The sequence below is a fragment of the Dermacentor andersoni genome, chromosome 6, assembly GCF_023375885.2.
Source record: "Dermacentor andersoni chromosome 6, qqDerAnde1_hic_scaffold, whole genome shotgun sequence".
NCBI lineage: Eukaryota > Metazoa > Arthropoda > Arachnida > Ixodida > Ixodidae > Dermacentor > Dermacentor andersoni.
In genome coordinates, this window is record NC_092819.1 from 177,332,944 (window position 1) to 177,349,534 (window position 16,591).

General features: G+C 47.0%; 1 protein-coding gene across 1 annotated transcript in view; it reads right to left on the minus strand.

The window, feature by feature from the left end:
• The window catches only part of LOC126523916 (uncharacterized), a 469,956-nt gene that overhangs the window by 312,253 nt on the left and 141,112 nt on the right, over window positions 1-16,591 (minus strand). Inside the window, exon 4 of the mRNA XM_055066991.1 lies at window positions 10,544-10,745. Within this exon, the coding sequence (XP_054922966.1) occupies window positions 10,544-10,745 (202 nt within the window). The remainder of the gene's footprint in view (window positions 1-10,543; window positions 10,746-16,591) is intronic.

The following is a 16,591-nucleotide window of genomic DNA, read 5'->3' on the forward strand; positions in this document are numbered from 1 at the left end:
GCGACGACGGGGCTGCTGTTGAAGACTCTCCTTCGGATAACATGGCGGCCAGGTTAGGTCCACTGTGGAGCTCCGTCTTGCGCAAGTGATTACCCCGAACCTCCACAAATGATGTTACGGGAAGGAAGAAGCTTACGGATGTTCTCAGATAGCTTTTAATGGCGGAGCCAACTAGCCTAGAGCGGCGAGAAAAACTCGTCTTCTTCGTCGTCTCCAAGGCCACCATCAGCGTCCTCTTTTTCCACATTACAGCGGATGACAATAGTTTACGTAGATGAAAAGTGTCAATGAGAAAATTGCAGAGTGACATGAAAAAGTGAACTGCGTTCCACGCAATGAAGGTTGTCAGAACAGCGAAGCTGGTGGTCGTTTTTTGAAGCTTGAACTCGTGTTTAGAGTAATTTTCATGAGTCTTGCCTCGTTGTCGTTTTGCTACATTCGAGCTTCGGTTCCAGACTCCGCGTACTCTTCAATTGCGTGAGGTTGTGATCAAACCAAAGTCTATCACACACCTTGCAGCTATGGCTGCACTCACGGTCGAGGCATTCTCTCTTGAACTGTCCATCGGTACCCTCCGTGGGAGGAATCTATCTGCGTCGACATCTCTGCTCGGCCTCATACTATCCAAGTTGGGGTTAGCTTGCCTCTGCTGGCGCTTGGTTTGGGTTGCCTTCTCTTGAATGTGGCAGTTGGCCTGCGTCCACCGGTGACTGGCTTGCGCTTCCCGTTCTTGATCCGCGGCGGTAGCTTCTTCCTTCTGCTGGCGCTTTGATTGTCATTCTCGCTCTCGGCGCTCGGGATTTGCGCGACGTTGCCGTTACTGCTCGTGCCGAGCGGAATCGATGGGGCAAAAGGGCGTGCACCGGCGAAGCCCGTGCTCCTATACACCTTCTCCTTCCCCTCCCGCGGCACGCCCTCTGATTATTCCGCTCCTATCCAGGGTCGATGCTATGAGCGTCCGCTTTGGAATGGGGCGGTGACTTCCACCACCAAGCTCTTGTTATTATATTGCCTAATGCCCTTCCTATGTCAAAAAGAAAAAAAAGACAGAGCTCCTACTTTCGCTCCTATTTTCTGCATGCCCTATGACGGTGAGCTCCAGAACCAGCCCCCTTGCGTGACACCTGAAGCGCGACGGCGAAGGCTCGACTTAGAATGGCTTCGCCGTTAAAACTTCCGATACAGATTTCCGTTTGTCAATTCGAGCTACATAAAAGTGTCTTTCCGAGTGTTCCAGAAGCCCGCAAATGCACGAAATATTGCCGCGCCACTGGCCACTCGAGGCATCTTGGCCATTCATTCGCGGGCTTCTTTCGCGCCCGGAAAAACACAATATGTACCTCGCATTGAGGAACAAAAAGCTTTATCGGGCACATTTCATGTCGCTCTAGAATTTCCCCATAAGAACTTTTCATCTAATTATATTATTCAATAAGTGAATAATTAAGACTAGTTATCTGTTTAGGCACAACGAAAACATAGTTTGAATACCTCCAAGTGACGGCAAACGACATTACCTTTGATCTGTCCAGCTACGTGGCGTTCGCATATTTTTAAGCTCTGACTAAAGTTAGCTGCCTGTACATGTCGCGTATGCAAGAACACTGCTCGGAAGAGCACCGTTTCAAGCGCTTGCGTTACAGCCAGTCTTGAGTACGCATATGCAGGCGACTGCGTTACGCTCAAGCCCCCTTTTCGGGAACCTTGCGCGGAAGGACTGACCCGCAAGGCGCGAAAGGCATGCAGTTTCAAACAATAACTGCTACGGAGAACTGTGGCGCTAGTATCTACACAAGCTGCAAGCGAGCCGATTCATCCAGCATGGGAATAAGTAGAATTAAGTACGTGGATTTGCCTAATTTTCGCAATTATGCTTCGAATGGCTTGGTGACTTTGTAATGTCGTCGTTTCATGCAATGTACTAGGTAATCAAATAAACAATAGTGATATTGTTCCATGCTAGGATTCAAAGACAGGACCTCAAGCACAGAACCACAATAATGAAATCATTACGCCACGGCGCATGCATTGACAAGCGGCATCGAACGCCTTTATGAATTTCTCGAGCACACGCCAGTGCGTTGAGACTCGACAAGCATAAGCGCTGCAATTAGTAGCGGCTGTGCTTGTTCTTAATGTTTCGTACATTTATACAAGTATAGGGTGCTCTGCAATTCAGGACAATAAGGGCACATAAAGCCAAACAAACAAAACCACAAGAACGTCTGACTTCAGAAGCACGAAGATATGACAAATCCATGCACTACTGCCCATCATTCCCATGTTGCCTAAACGAGTGCCGCACCAGGGTTCCATGTAGTAATTATTGCAGGAAACTCTCTGGCAAAAGGGATATTGACAGGTGTACTCGTTTATGTTTATCGGGCGACCACGTTTCACCGCCTCACAAGTGTTATCGCACAGCGCAGGACACGCCTCATGTGTCGGAAGCTTCTGGAGTGTTATCGATGGTTCCATCCGCTGCTTGTCACCGAACCTTGTGTAATATGATTGCATGTATGCGCGACGCGAATAGTGTAGAACATTGTGGAAGACATGCGAGTCCCAGCGATTACTCTTGAAAATTCGACGACTGATGTATAAAAGCCGATGCGCCTAACCCCTGATCAGATTTTGGCGATGGCCGACTGTGTTCGCCGCTGTCGCCGTTCTTTAAGAGTAACCTGTTTTGTGGGCACAGGTCCGCCCAATAAAAGTTAGTTTCGTCTTTCACAGTATTGCTACTGTGTTCTTTATACATCAATACCACATGAAAATATTGTTAATTTGCCACCACTTCACCATGCAACGTGCTGTTGCGTCACTGGGAAATGTTTATTTTCAATATTTTCCATTATGAAGTCATAGCTTTACAGTTTTTGGTCTTCAGCTCTGGGCATGGTATTGTAAAAGCGAGTATTGGCGCGAAGCCTACGTTTGCAATGCTACTCATAATTTATCACGATGCTATCGACCGTTTCATCGGGCGAGGAGGATAGGGCGCGCAGAGAGCCTTTCCTCCTCTCTGGCTTGGGCGATCCGGCGCGGCGCTGCTTGAAAGTATTGCTGTCGCGTGCTGCTGAACGATTTCGAGATGTTTTAGATGGTACTTTGTAAAATTTGCGCCATGTCCGTTCATATAAGGTCGTCAGGGAAGCTTTTCGGTGCATCGGGGCGCAAAAATGCCATGCGCTTTATCAGCCGCGGTGTACGCACATTATCAGTCGCGGTGTGTGTATGTGTTGCGAAGTATTTTGCTTATATCGGTTTTAATTCAACAAATAAAACCGGTGTCTCTGTATTAGCAGCATGAAATGGTAAATCTGCTCGCTATCTGATCGCTTGGCGTAGGGAGTAAAACATAAAGCATAAGAGCGCATGCTGGTGCACGGCCAACCTAAGGCAACCACGAAACCTCTACGCGGCAGGCGCTATCAAATATTTGTGATGCACCGGCATCGTTCTCGTGCATTTCAAGTCTAGTAGGCTTCAAATTACCATATGTCTACGCTAGCCTTCCTGCATGAGGCCGATGGCGCTGCTCAACACAGCGATCACTGCGGTTGGTGAACCAGCCTATTACGTATGTAAGCTGTGCGCTTCGGCATTGCCTTTTTGGCCTGTATACAGCCATAATATATGAGAGGGATCGCATAAAAAGAATATGATGCCTATTTCTGAGGACAAAATTTTCGTAATACGTGTGAGTGCGTCGTAGAGAACGGAACGAACACAACCGAAAAAAAAATTCTGTTATCATCCTCTTTCTCGAAAAAGCAAGAGAAAACGGGCTAACGCCGCAATACGACCTCGCATAGTAACGCCGGACAACGTTTATAAATATATGAAATGAAATGAAAGTGAAAGTTTATTTCCATCTTGTAAGATACTGGTGGTGGGGTGGAGGAAAAAAAGCTGTCCATTGAACAGCTTGACAAGTCCCCCATCCCTCATTTGGGCAGAGGCAGCATCACATTCTTTCATTCAAATATACACATGTATACCGTACATACATAATATTGCACATCATATACATTACTCAAGAAGCCACGAAGATGATCAAGGAAAAATACACATATAATGGTCATAGAAGTATTACAAATCAACCACATACATCAGCCGGAGCTCATTAAGAGACGAAGAGAAGATATTGAAACCAACCGAATGGTAATAGTTTAGGAGTGTGGGTAATGTATACCTCAGACACTGTTTCCCATAGTTTGACCGTGGTGTCGGTACTGCCCAGTCTTCGAAGTGTCTTGTACTATAATGTGGTGGTCTTGTTTGCAATTGGGCGAGTTTATGCAGATTAAAAATATTCTTAGACTTCTGCATTATAGACACGACTTAATCGATATTTGTACAGACTATACGCTGGAATTACACCGGTGTTCATGAAGAAAGTTATTGTCGATGCAGTGTAGGGAGCATTATATGTATGTCGGAGATATTTTTTCTTTACTAAGTGAATATGCTCTAGATTGTTGGATGTCGTGTTTCCCCACACTAACTGACAATAGTTCAAGTGTGAATAAAAAAGGGAATTATATAGCAAGAGTTTGATGCGCGTAGGAAGAATGTACCTTAATCGGCCTATTACACCTGTTATTTGGCTCAATTTGATTACAACATTTTTGACATGATTATCCCAAGACATGTTCGCGGAAAAGACGACACCCAGACATTTGAAATTCTCGACTATTTCAATACTGCGCGAGTTTAATTTAATATCTTGATGCAGAGGTATATGTTTCTCTTTCGGCTTAAATATAACTCCTTTCGTTTTGCTCTCATTTACCTTCATTAGATTAAGTTTCGACCATTCCTCTAAGGATTTCATTGTACTGTTACATTGTTTAATGAGAGTATGGATGTCATTACCTGCGAAAAAAATACTGGTGTCATCTGCATAGATAATAAATCTTGCCTGAGGGTTTATGTTGACGATATCGTTAATATAAATATTAAAAAGTATAGGGCCTAAAATACTTCCCTGGGGCACTCCGCTATGTACAGTCCTGGCTTTTGAAGTAAAGGTATCTATTTTAACAACTTGGGCTCTGTTGGAAAGGTAGGATTTTATAAGAGATAGTGACTGTCCTCGTATCCCATAATTCTGTAATTTCTCCAGCAAAATATTATGGTCAACTAAATCAAATGCTTTTGAAAAGTCTACGAAAATGCCAACAACTATTGCTCTGTTCTCGAACTCTGTTAGTATGTATTCTTTCTGTTCTAGTAACGCTAACTCGACTGATTTGTTCTTACGGAAACCGTATTGATGTGGTGTTAACAAGTTGTGTTTTTCAATGAAGTTTGTCATCCTGGAACACAACATTTTTTCGAACACTTTTGAAAACACGGGTAGAATGGATACCGGCCTGTAATTTCCCTGATCATTACGATCTCCTTTTTTATAAATAACAGTAACCTTTGCAGACTGCATTTTCGCCGGAAAAATTGCTGATTGCAAGCACGTGTTAAAAATATGAGCGAGTACTGGGGCAATAATGTCAACCACGTGTTTAATAGGGCTAACTTGAAGACCGTCTATGTCACAACTGGTGCTGTTGTTCAAGGCTTTTAAAACGGACCACTGACCGCTGATAACCGCTGATGCCGTATGCTTGGACTATGCGGTATATAGAACAAATATGTCTGTAACCCAGCACCTACCACTGCTTAGGACGCTCGCGCAGTTCGTAAAGAGTCCCTTTGCTGGACAAGCTTAATTCAGACTGTAAGGTATGCTACTATTGCTGGCCAAAATTATTTTATTCAGGGGCGGAAACCTCATCTATCGAACCAAGTAGTCACGCAATGTAACCTGCAGCGAACAGTTTGAACGCTTGTCAAAGTATAACATCACAGCTCCTATGGTAGCAAAACGGTACCTACGCTGTTACGATCGTCGCGTATGTTTCATGGCTCCTAAACCGCAGCTCAAAAATAGAGGATAATACTGCAATAAGGTCACATTAGTGATTGGAACATTCAGAAATACACAATTGATCTCCGAGGCTGATTGTAGGCTCAAATATGCGCGCACACATCGCGCAGCGTGTTCCGTCCACCTCAACGCCAGCAGAAATTCCGGCCATGACGCATTAAACCACTTCAGCACATCTCGAAGAACCGTTTACCACGTAGAAAACGCACGTCATACTAAAGAGACAGCACTACCGCGAAAACTAACACCAGAACCTACCGCCGAGCGTATACCTGCCATGCAAGAGACCGCTTTCACCCAAGCCAGTGTGGCGCTGCTCATAGGCGGCGCCACTGCGTTCACAATATGGCGGCGCCTACGAAAACACGGTCCATAGACGCCCCTTGTCAGGCTAGATGTACGCACATGAAGAATGCAGTGCACGTGAGCGCACGTTCCCGCGTCTCTTCGTTTAGCCTAGCTGTGGCTGCATATTGCTGTCTGCACGGCGAACCAATGGATGGATGTTATAAGCGTCTCCTTTGGGCAGTGAGACGCGCCACCTAGCTCTTGCTATTATACTGCCTAATGTCCTACCTAGGTACGAAAAGAACAAACGGAAGAAAAACCAGGATCAATTCCCATTCTGACGAAGATCCTCAGGCTTGAAAGCCCCGTTGCGCCCTTATAGCGCGACTCGTACACAGGTCACTCTCTGGCTCAGCCCTCCTGCTGGTGCTACGTTTGTCGCTACTCATGCACGACCAGAATAAGCCCATTTTACAATTGGTGGACGTGCTGGGTACAACAACAATTCTGGAACTTCGAACTCGGACACAGTATCCCGTCTTCATTATGCCGGAAGAAGGACCACCCCAACCACAGCCCGCTGCCCCGGTGACTACCGTGGTCTGCCCTGGCCCGCTGCGTCAATGCGATCCACCCATCTTCAGTGGTACCGAATATCATGACGTAGAACACTGGCTCGCTGACTACGAGCAGGTGAGCATCCACAAACACCGGGACGACACCGAAATCTTACTTACGTGTCGTTTTATTTGAGCGGTGTCGCCAGCGTGTGACACCACAACCAAGAACGCGATCTCACGACGTGGACGGCCTTCAAAACTTACGTGACGGAGGTACTCGGGCGCCCCGCCCTTCGCAAGCTTTGAGGCGAGCAACGTTTGCCTGGTCGTGCGCAACAGTGCGGGGAGACATTCACCAGATGTTATCGACCTCTGTAACCACGTTGAAGTCACAATGGCTCATGCGGAGAAGATCCGCCATATCTTAAAAGACATTCAAAACGACGCCTTCCAGATGCTGTTGGCGAAAAATCCAGCGACAATCTCTGAACTCCTCAGTTTCTGTCAAAGCTTCCACGAACTACGAAAACAACGCATACCCACCCGCCAATTTCCTCCTCAGGCCAGTTCCATGTCGAGCTTGGCTGTTACCACGGATAACGTTTCGCTGCTGCTACAGATCAACGAGTTCATCCGTGAAGAGGCGGCTCGCCAGCTTTCTCTGGTTCAACTTACACACGGCTAGTCGCGTTCTCCGTTGGCGCCTGCTCTCCAATCTGTCATCAAGGTGCAGGTAGCCGACCGCAGTTCGCCTTCTCTCCAGCAGGCTCCGACTGCCGCCCCTCTGACTTAGGCTGAAGTCGCTACGAAGCCTGCACCACAGACCTACGGTCGTCTTCGCACGTCTGTATCCCCTCCAGCACGGCCACTGGTGCAGTATGCACGACCTCAAGACAATTGGCGCACGGAAGACAATCGTCCGGTTTGTTTTATGGCACATGGCACGTCACTGTCGCCTCCTTACACTGAACGTCCCCAACAATGTGCGTCTATATGCGCCACATTTCCAACAACGCCGCAAATATTCAGACATCTTTAAACCTCCTCCTCCCGTAGAGACCGCATTCTCCGCTCGCCGTTCACCTTCTCCTCGCGACCACTCCCTTTCCCCCATGCACCGTCGGAGGAGCCCCCTGCGCCAGGAAAACTAAAAACGGCAGTTCCGGAGGCGAAAACTGCCGTGTCAGCGAAATGTATAAGGCCTCACACTTCCCCAAAAAGTTTTATTGATGTCGCAATAGACGGAACATGACCGTAGCACTTGTCGACTTCGGCGCTACATAGATCTACTACATAGATCTTACTGAAGAGCGAAGGCACGTGGGTTAGTCACTACAGGCTAAACTGCACAATCATCAACAAATAATATGATAGTTATACAAACTCATGCAAGTAACTCATTATTATAAATGAGAAATACTAATGGCTCCCCGACAGTGCTCTGGGCAGTGCAGATGACGGTCGACGATGCTAAACTGTATCAAAGACTTTATGGAAGTCCCAAAATATGCAGTTATAAAAGGACTAATCCAAACAGACAAAAGCAGTTCGTTAGTACACAAATTAAAATTGAGTTTTGCAGTGTATTTCCAGAACCATGCTGGCTGCTACTGAAGAAGTTGCTTGATTCTAGAAAGGCCACTAGGTTCGACTAAATAGCATGCTCAAGAGCTTACTAGGTACGCTAGATAGCGATATTGGCCTGTAGTTTATTGAGTTAGCTGTGTCTCCTTGCTTGGGTACAGGCATCACTCTCCCCGCCTTTAAGTAACCGGGTAACACTTCACATTCTAAAGACTGGGAAAAAGGTGTGCAAAAATAATTGAAGATGTAGCGGTTTGTTAAATGAATTTGGGAGGTAATTGCGTCAGCACCAGGCCCAGAGTTATTCAGTTTTTGTACCAGATCAAAGAGTCCAGATGCACCAATGATGATAGGATCCATAATCGCTAAATCAGGGCAATCAAACTTAGGCGAGACGCTGCTAATGTCGTCAGAAAGTGATGATTTGAATACATCTTGGAGAGGCAGCGCAATATGGCGAAGACAGAAGGCACGAACACACAAGACGAGTAAGAGAACCCAATGGAATAGAAACATGCTGTAGAAGGAATTTGAATCAAGTTTGAAATATGTCACAGCACCTGTTCCTTGGAATAGCCTTTCTATAATCGTCACGAAGCACAATCTTGTGTTTTTTTGCGACCGTTGATGACCTGCCAACATTTCCGAGGATCACTGTACAAAAGAGAAGGGACGGTTTTTCTGAAAAAGTTTGTTTTTGCATGTGACTCTTATTTTTGTACTGAAATTTTGCGCAGCGATAAGCTTCCTGCCCTTCAGGGGCGTGAGTTGATAATGCCTTACGGTAAAAGCGCTTTTGTATATTTCGTAAACGAAAGAGTAATGACGTGACCCATGGACAGCGAAAAGCAGCATGAATAGAATGAGTTGGCACGTATTTATGAATAATTGACAATATCGCAGTTTTGAAAATTGCCTACTTTATGTCCACACTCCAATGTAGCGGTTGCAACATACAGTTATCAGTGAAATATTCAAGTTGGGTATGAATGGCACCGTAATCTGCGTTGGCTAGTCTCTAATTATTCAAGTAGAGGATGTTCATCGATTCGATTGAAGGGAACAAATAAAGTGTATTACAGGATGATCACTTACCTCATCTCAGTAATGAATCGAAGACACTAAGTCAAGATCAGAAGTCCAAACAAAATCTGAGATATTAGAGCAGGTAGCAGTAGTTCATGCAGCAAATAGGTAACCTGAGACAAATTGAAATAGTTGCAGAGTATTATAAACGCTTCACTCTCCAATGCACGGCATATAACCGTGGCACCGCCACTCTGCCAAATAATGGTCGGCAAATTAAGATCACCATGCACACATATAGGAGAAATCGGGTACCCAATCACAAGGTTATGTATGGCGTCATCCAATTCAATACAAAAAGATTCAGTGGAATGAGGGGGTGGTAGCAAGCACGCAGAATTATATCAGTAATCTGCGTGGACGCATGGATAGACAACTTCCAACATAGAATTTGTGGAGATAAGACATGACTGCAACTGAAGCGATACTGCAACAAGGACGCTACGACCTGTTCTAGTAGTGTGATCAGATCTGGAAAAGTTTTATGTTTATTTTTACAGAAAACATTTCGCTATGTTGAATTTTGCTCCTGAGCCACGTTTCAGTTAGCACGCCAACAATGTCGTCCGAACGGGTGTCCAAGGGAGAAGAAAACGACTAGGCGTCGCTCTGTTGATTTGTGGCAGCACAGCAAAGTTCCCCTTATATTGTTCACTGGACAATCAAGAGCATTGTTGCACTTTAGGGCCTTCCATGATAGAGTCTATGCAGCCGCCTCTCAACTATAGGGTAAGAAATATGGTGGACGCGTTTCTGCTATTTCACTATGCATTTTAAGCAAAAATAATAACAAAAAAAACAAAAACAAATCTGAAGTCAGAATGCTTGCCTTGGTTCGACAAGCACCAATAAAATTAATCATAGAATAACGCTCTTTTAATTATTCACGTTCAGGAAGAGAGTACGGACAACTATAAGGCACGGATGACGAATAAGACACGGACGAGGACAGGACAGGCACCGCAGTTCTTATATGCTGTGAGAATCGTTCCAAGTTCGAGCCATTGGACTGTATTTAGCTCAAAGTTAATGATAAAGGAAGAAGAAAGAGCAGGCCTATGAGTGGCAAACTGACGGTGTTTGAGCGAGGTGTTGCATAGGACGACCGTGGCACCGGCAAACACGAGCGCAAAGGCAGTGACGAAGGCGTCGACCGAGTTGCGCAGGTGAATGCACACGTGGTGGCCCTTGCGCACGCCCAGTGACTGGAAGCCCACCGCGTGACGTTCGATGACCCGCAGCAGCTCCTGGCGAGTGTAGCTGCGGTAGTAGTCAACCTGCAACAAACCGCGGGGCTTGCTGTAGGACAATAATGCATAGATAAGGCACGCCGAAATACTCGACCTCTCTTTAGTAATTGGGCTAAATTATTTCTTTTGAAGCGCCGGACAGCACCGCTCTCTATGATCGTTTAGACGGAAAGCGGCGCAACGTATTTACACAAGCAATGTAGCATGATTGACAAAAACTTACACGTGGGAAAAGACGTGTAACGTTAAGAGAACAGCAGCACCCGCACCGCCACGAACCGCAATCAATGCGGCAGAATAGTTCTGGCAGTAATTGAATGATGGAGATGACTAGCTATAGGAAACATACGTACACTCCACGGGAACTTTCTCCGCTGCTGTGACATCCGCAATAGAGAGTTTTAGTTTAGGGCACTCAAGGCGTTGGGGCCCCTAGTGCTTGGGTGCGTTTGCGTTTGCGTACGCAAGCAGAAACACGCTATAGTTTAGCGGCCCCAAACACAAGCCGCAGTGAGGTCACATGCGCTCGCAGCGCCATCAACGTCTGATCGTTACTGCGTTATTATTTTTTTAAATATGAAATGAAGCTATAAAGTAAAGCACAATAAACTATTTTTATCAAAATCAGTTAACAGAGAGGTTTAGCGTGTCCAGTATTCGGGTCAACGCAGGCGGACGGGGCGGACCCGTAAACGGGAATGGCCACCACTGTGCAGCCACCTGGTGGCGTAATGCTCAAACAGGCAAGAACAGCTAATACTGAAATAACCAAGTGTATTCTACTTTGCTGCGGGTGTAAATTTTTGGCAGCAACACGATTACGCTAGTGCCGAAAGTTTACACCTTCCAAGCCGACTGCGTCGCGGAAAGGCCGCCGTGTTGGAAGAGCTTGATATTCGGTGACACATCGGGTTGAGTATCTACTGAAGTACAAATACTTTGTGCCCGAAAATAATGGTTGCTAAAAACGAAAAGAAAATGTTATCTTGTGCGAAGTAATGCAGCCGGCGATTGTTTTGCACGTCGATCGTGTTTACTGCTGGAACTGTGCTACGATTGTGGGCAGCAGCTTAGCGCTGCTATCGGGAGCTTATGCACGCGTTTTTTGCCCTTCCACAGAATAGCTACGAACGAAACATTTCGTTACTTCGAGCCGCAATGACGCAAGCTTGTGCGTTTGGGCATGAACATCGTGGACCCCCGTCGGCTTCTATTGAATGTTTCCAACCGGGACGAAACTAACAGCTCACAGTGCCACAGGTTCATTGTATAATTTCACAAGCTAAATCAGATACATTTAATTTAGTTTGTAATAGGATACCCCGAGTTCTCGACTCTGCCGGGTGACTTCGTCGGCCGTATACGCACGACACTCTACGACTGCCGTGTGCGCACCGGTGTTTGGCCGTGACCGTAAGACGATCTGTGCAGAGCAGGCGTAAAAACCAACTTCGATGACCATTTTGCGCACTAAATCTTGTGGAAGGCCAATATGAGCGATCTGCGTGATTACAGCAACATATGTGTAATTCTGTACAGATAATGAGCGATAGTTTCCTACTCTGCGATTTATGACCGCGGATGTCTAGTGCGTTCATGAGCGGCTACTCTTCTCAGCTTATTTATGACTGTTTTCTTATCCTGCCAAGATTTGCTGCCTGCGTAATAAAAAATGCAGGAACGCCCGCTGGTGATGCAGCACTTTTTTTCTAACTTACATGGGCGATGTATAAAGTTCTTGTGCTTTTAGAGTGGTTTCTGTAACATGCATAGTGACAGAATGAAACCGAAGTTAATGGGTGTTCTGTTGTTTTATATTTCTCGTTATGCTATGCATCAAGCACAACATATTTTAGGTATGCACAGTAGAATTTCAACATAAACCATTTGTGTGCTGACTTCAGTTCATTGCATGTGCTCAGCTTACAAGCTCAAAATTTGAAGCATGTGTTGCGAGTATCACCTGGCCGTTGGTTTCAAGCTCAAAATGCGTATGCATAAATCAGCAAAGGATAAGTGGAAAAAGGAGGTATCATGGGCCTCGCTTCGACCAAATTTTAAGAAAGGACTGCAATATGCCAGATTCTGCAGTCTTGTGTGTTGGTGACCAAAGGAAAAAAATCAAAAGATGAGTTACTTGATATTACATGCATGCAGTGTTTGGTAATATTTTGTTAAATGTCATGTGTATCGGTCAGTTTCATTTGTAAAATAGATCCATGTACAAATTACACGTTCAACGAAAGCAAGAGCAAGGCAGTAAACAATATGGCGCTTTTTGTACGGTAAGCGATAGCCACCTTGCATATATTTATTCACATCATATATAACATATTGTCGCGTATACCCTGCTGGAGTACACAAGCTGAATGAAGATACAGGCGGTTGCACTTTAGGAAAAGGTAAGCGGCGACGCGCAATGCCGAGACGAACCTCGTTCTCCTCTTCTTCAGTCCCCTGCTGCGCCACACCATGTGGCTTTACCCCTCTTCAAAATAAAAAACAAAAGAAGAGGGAAAGCATACATAGGCTTGACCTGAGAGCGCCGAGATAGTCTAGGACGAACACATAGGCTATAGTCACGATCACTGCTGTGTGCGATATAGTCACAAGGCACTGATGGACGAGTAACAAGCAAAACTAACCGAAGCGGCTGAAAACGTCGAATATTAATGTCTATACTACGGTTTCAACCGCACAACGTGCACAATCTCAGATTGCGGTTGTCGACGTCGGGGAGGCTGGCTTCCGTCAGGAAGCACCTACGTAATTCATGTCACTAATTCGCTGCAAACTCTCTAAGGTCCGAAGTAGCGACTCAAAAGCTTCTCGGATAGTCCTTTTTGGCGCACGGGAGCCCAGACCAAAACTTTATCACAAAGTAGGAACTCGACATGTCGATGGCGGAGATTGTAGCGGTGCGCATCGATGCTGTGTTGTTTCTTTATGTACACTCGGGCAAGCTGACGGGCTTCTTCCGCGCGTTGCACGAAAAGTTCGGCATCTTGGGCGAGGTCGAGATGATCGATGTTGTCGCACGGCAGCGTTGCTTCTAACATAGTCGGCACTTCACGGCCGTAAACGAGGTAGAACGGTGTGAAGCGTGTGGTTTCTTGCGTAGCAGTATTATAGGCAAACGTTACGTAAGGGAGTTTCGTTTTGTTCAGTCATTCGGTTAAGCCGTTTGTCTGCGGATGATAAGCAGTTGAACTTCGATGGGTCGTGCAGCTGAATTTAAAAACGTCTTCGATGAGCTGTGCTGTAAAGGCTTTGCCTCGGTCTGTGATGACGTGCAATGGGGGGCCATGCCATAGGACGATGCTTTGTATGGAAAAGTGGGCAACCTCGGAAGCTGTGCCTCGAGGCAGCGCCTTTGTCTCAGCATACCGCGTTAAATAGTCTGTGGTGACGATTATCCACCTGTTGCCAGAAGATGACAGTGGAAACGGGCCCAGAAGACCCATGCCGACCTGGTCGAAAGGTTTGCCAGGTGGGTCAATCGGATTCAGCAATCCCGCAGGCTTCACAGCTGGCGACTTTCGGTGCTGGCATTCACGGCAGGCTTGCACGTACCGCCTAACACACTCGGCAAGTTTCAGTCAATAGTAGCATTTGCGCACTCTATCAAGCGTTCGCGTAAAACCCAAATGGCCAGACGGAGGCTCGTAATGACAGGCGAATAAAACTTCGGCACGGAGGCTTGCTGGAACGATCAAAAGGTATGTCTTGTTGGTGGCAGCGGAGTTCTTATACAAGACGCCATGTCGTAAACAAAAATACGACAATCTTCGAGCGATGTGCCGGGGTATTGATGGGTTTCGTCCTTCCAGACCTTCGAATATAGGTCGTAGTGCGTCGTCTGCGCGCTGCCGTGTGGACAAATCAGTAACGCTTACAGCCCCAAGGAAATAGCCGTCGTCCTCAATGTCGTGGTTGGTGGTGTCGATAGGGGCACGCGAGAGTGCGTCAGCGTCTTTCTGTATGCGGCCCGACTTGTACACGATGGTCCCGTCAAACTCCTGGAAACGTAGACTCCAGCGTGCCAGTCGTCCAGAAGGGTTCCGGAGATTTGCAAGCCAGCATAACGAGGGATGATCAGTTACAACTTTGAATGGGCGGCCGTAAAGGTAAGGTCGAAATTTGGTCATCGCCCATACGACGGCAAGACACTCTTTCTCCGTGGTGGTGTAGTTGGTCTCTGCACGCGATAACGTGCGACTTACGTAGGCGATCACTCGTTCAATACCTTCCTGCCATTGTACAAGCGATGCATGTCTGCCTGCTCACCAAAGTGGGCCAATACTGGTGCTGAGACCACACGTTGTCGAAGCTGGGTGAAAGCAGTCTCTTGCTCTGAGAACCAGACGAAGACGAAATCGTCCTCGTGAGGCGAGTCAGCGGCTCTATCTTCGAGAAATCTTCAATGAAACGCCCGTAGTATGCGCAAAGGCCCAGGAAGCGTCGAACACCTTTCTTGTCGGTTGGTGTTGGAAACGAGGCTACAGCGGCAGTTTTCGTGGGATCGGGGCTAACGCCTTCCGCGCTGACCACGTGTCCGAGGAACATCAGCTCCTTGTAGCCGAAATGACACTTCTGAGGCTTAAGGGTGAGGTTAGCCGATCAGAGATGGCTTCGAGAACTTGCCGCAGTCGTTTCAGGTGGTCGTCAAATGTCACCGAAAAAACAACCACGTCGTCGAGGTAGACGAGGCAGCTTTGTCGCTTCAGTCCAGCGAGAACGGTATCCATCATTCGCTGGAAAGTTCCTGGTGCCGAACAGAGACCGAAAGGAACTACTCAGAATTCGTAAAGGCCATCTGGAGTGACGAAAGCAGTTTTTTCACGGTCTCGCTCATCGACCTCAATTTGCCAGTAACTGTGGCACAATCGTTGCTGTGTTATCGTCTTTAGTTCTTGTCACGCCACGGCCCTTGATGCGATGCCCTGCGCATGCGTGACATACACACATATGCATATATACTACGGAGCAATATAGGCGGGGGTTCATTCCCGTTCATGTTCAAGACGGTGTCGTTCGACGTGGAAACACGACAAGGTGTCAGAAGTGGCCTTCGCAAATTCGGTGGAACCACGGGCGACGTGAGAAGCCACAGGTACGGCCGACCTTCATCGTTGACGTCCTCGGCTCGGACACGATAACGGAGCGAGAGCTTTGAGCCATGGCGCGTGAGGAAAGTGGTATTTCGTGCCAGCTCTTTCCGGTACAGCCACCAAAGAGCTTCAACTTTGACAAGGCGTAAGAGTGGCCGGCGTGGGTACAAGAATTCGATGGTTGTCGATTTGCTTCCGGCCGTAATGAGCGAACTCGAGAGGCTCAGGTACGCACGCTGCTTTATACCTTGGGACGGCAGGCACGCAACGTATTCAAGACCTTTGAGCGGTCGGAAGAACAGTCAAGGGACTATGAAGTGGTGAAACAACGTTTCGACGCCTACTTCCTTGCCACGCGCAATTTGGTCTGCAGAAGTCCGTGTTTTCATTGTCACCACCAAGTTTCAGACGAATCGATGGACCAGTATGTAACGGCCCTACATACTTTGGCAGATAAATGTGACTATGGCGTGATGAAAGAACGGATGATCCTCGACCGCTTCGTGGTTGGACTACGTGACACAAAGTTGTCCGAGGCCCTACAAATGGACGCTGCACTGACCCTGAAAACGGCACTGACAAAGGCAAGGACGAAGGAAGCGGTACAGCAACAACAGGAACTTCACAGCAGTCCATACCACCAACCCGCCAGCGTAGAGGTCGACGGAATTCATCAACGAGCAAGCCGGAGACGTCCAGAGGACCAATGGGCCAAAGAAGACGTCCGAAAGTGTGCGGCTTGCGGCAGGGCCCGTCATTTAA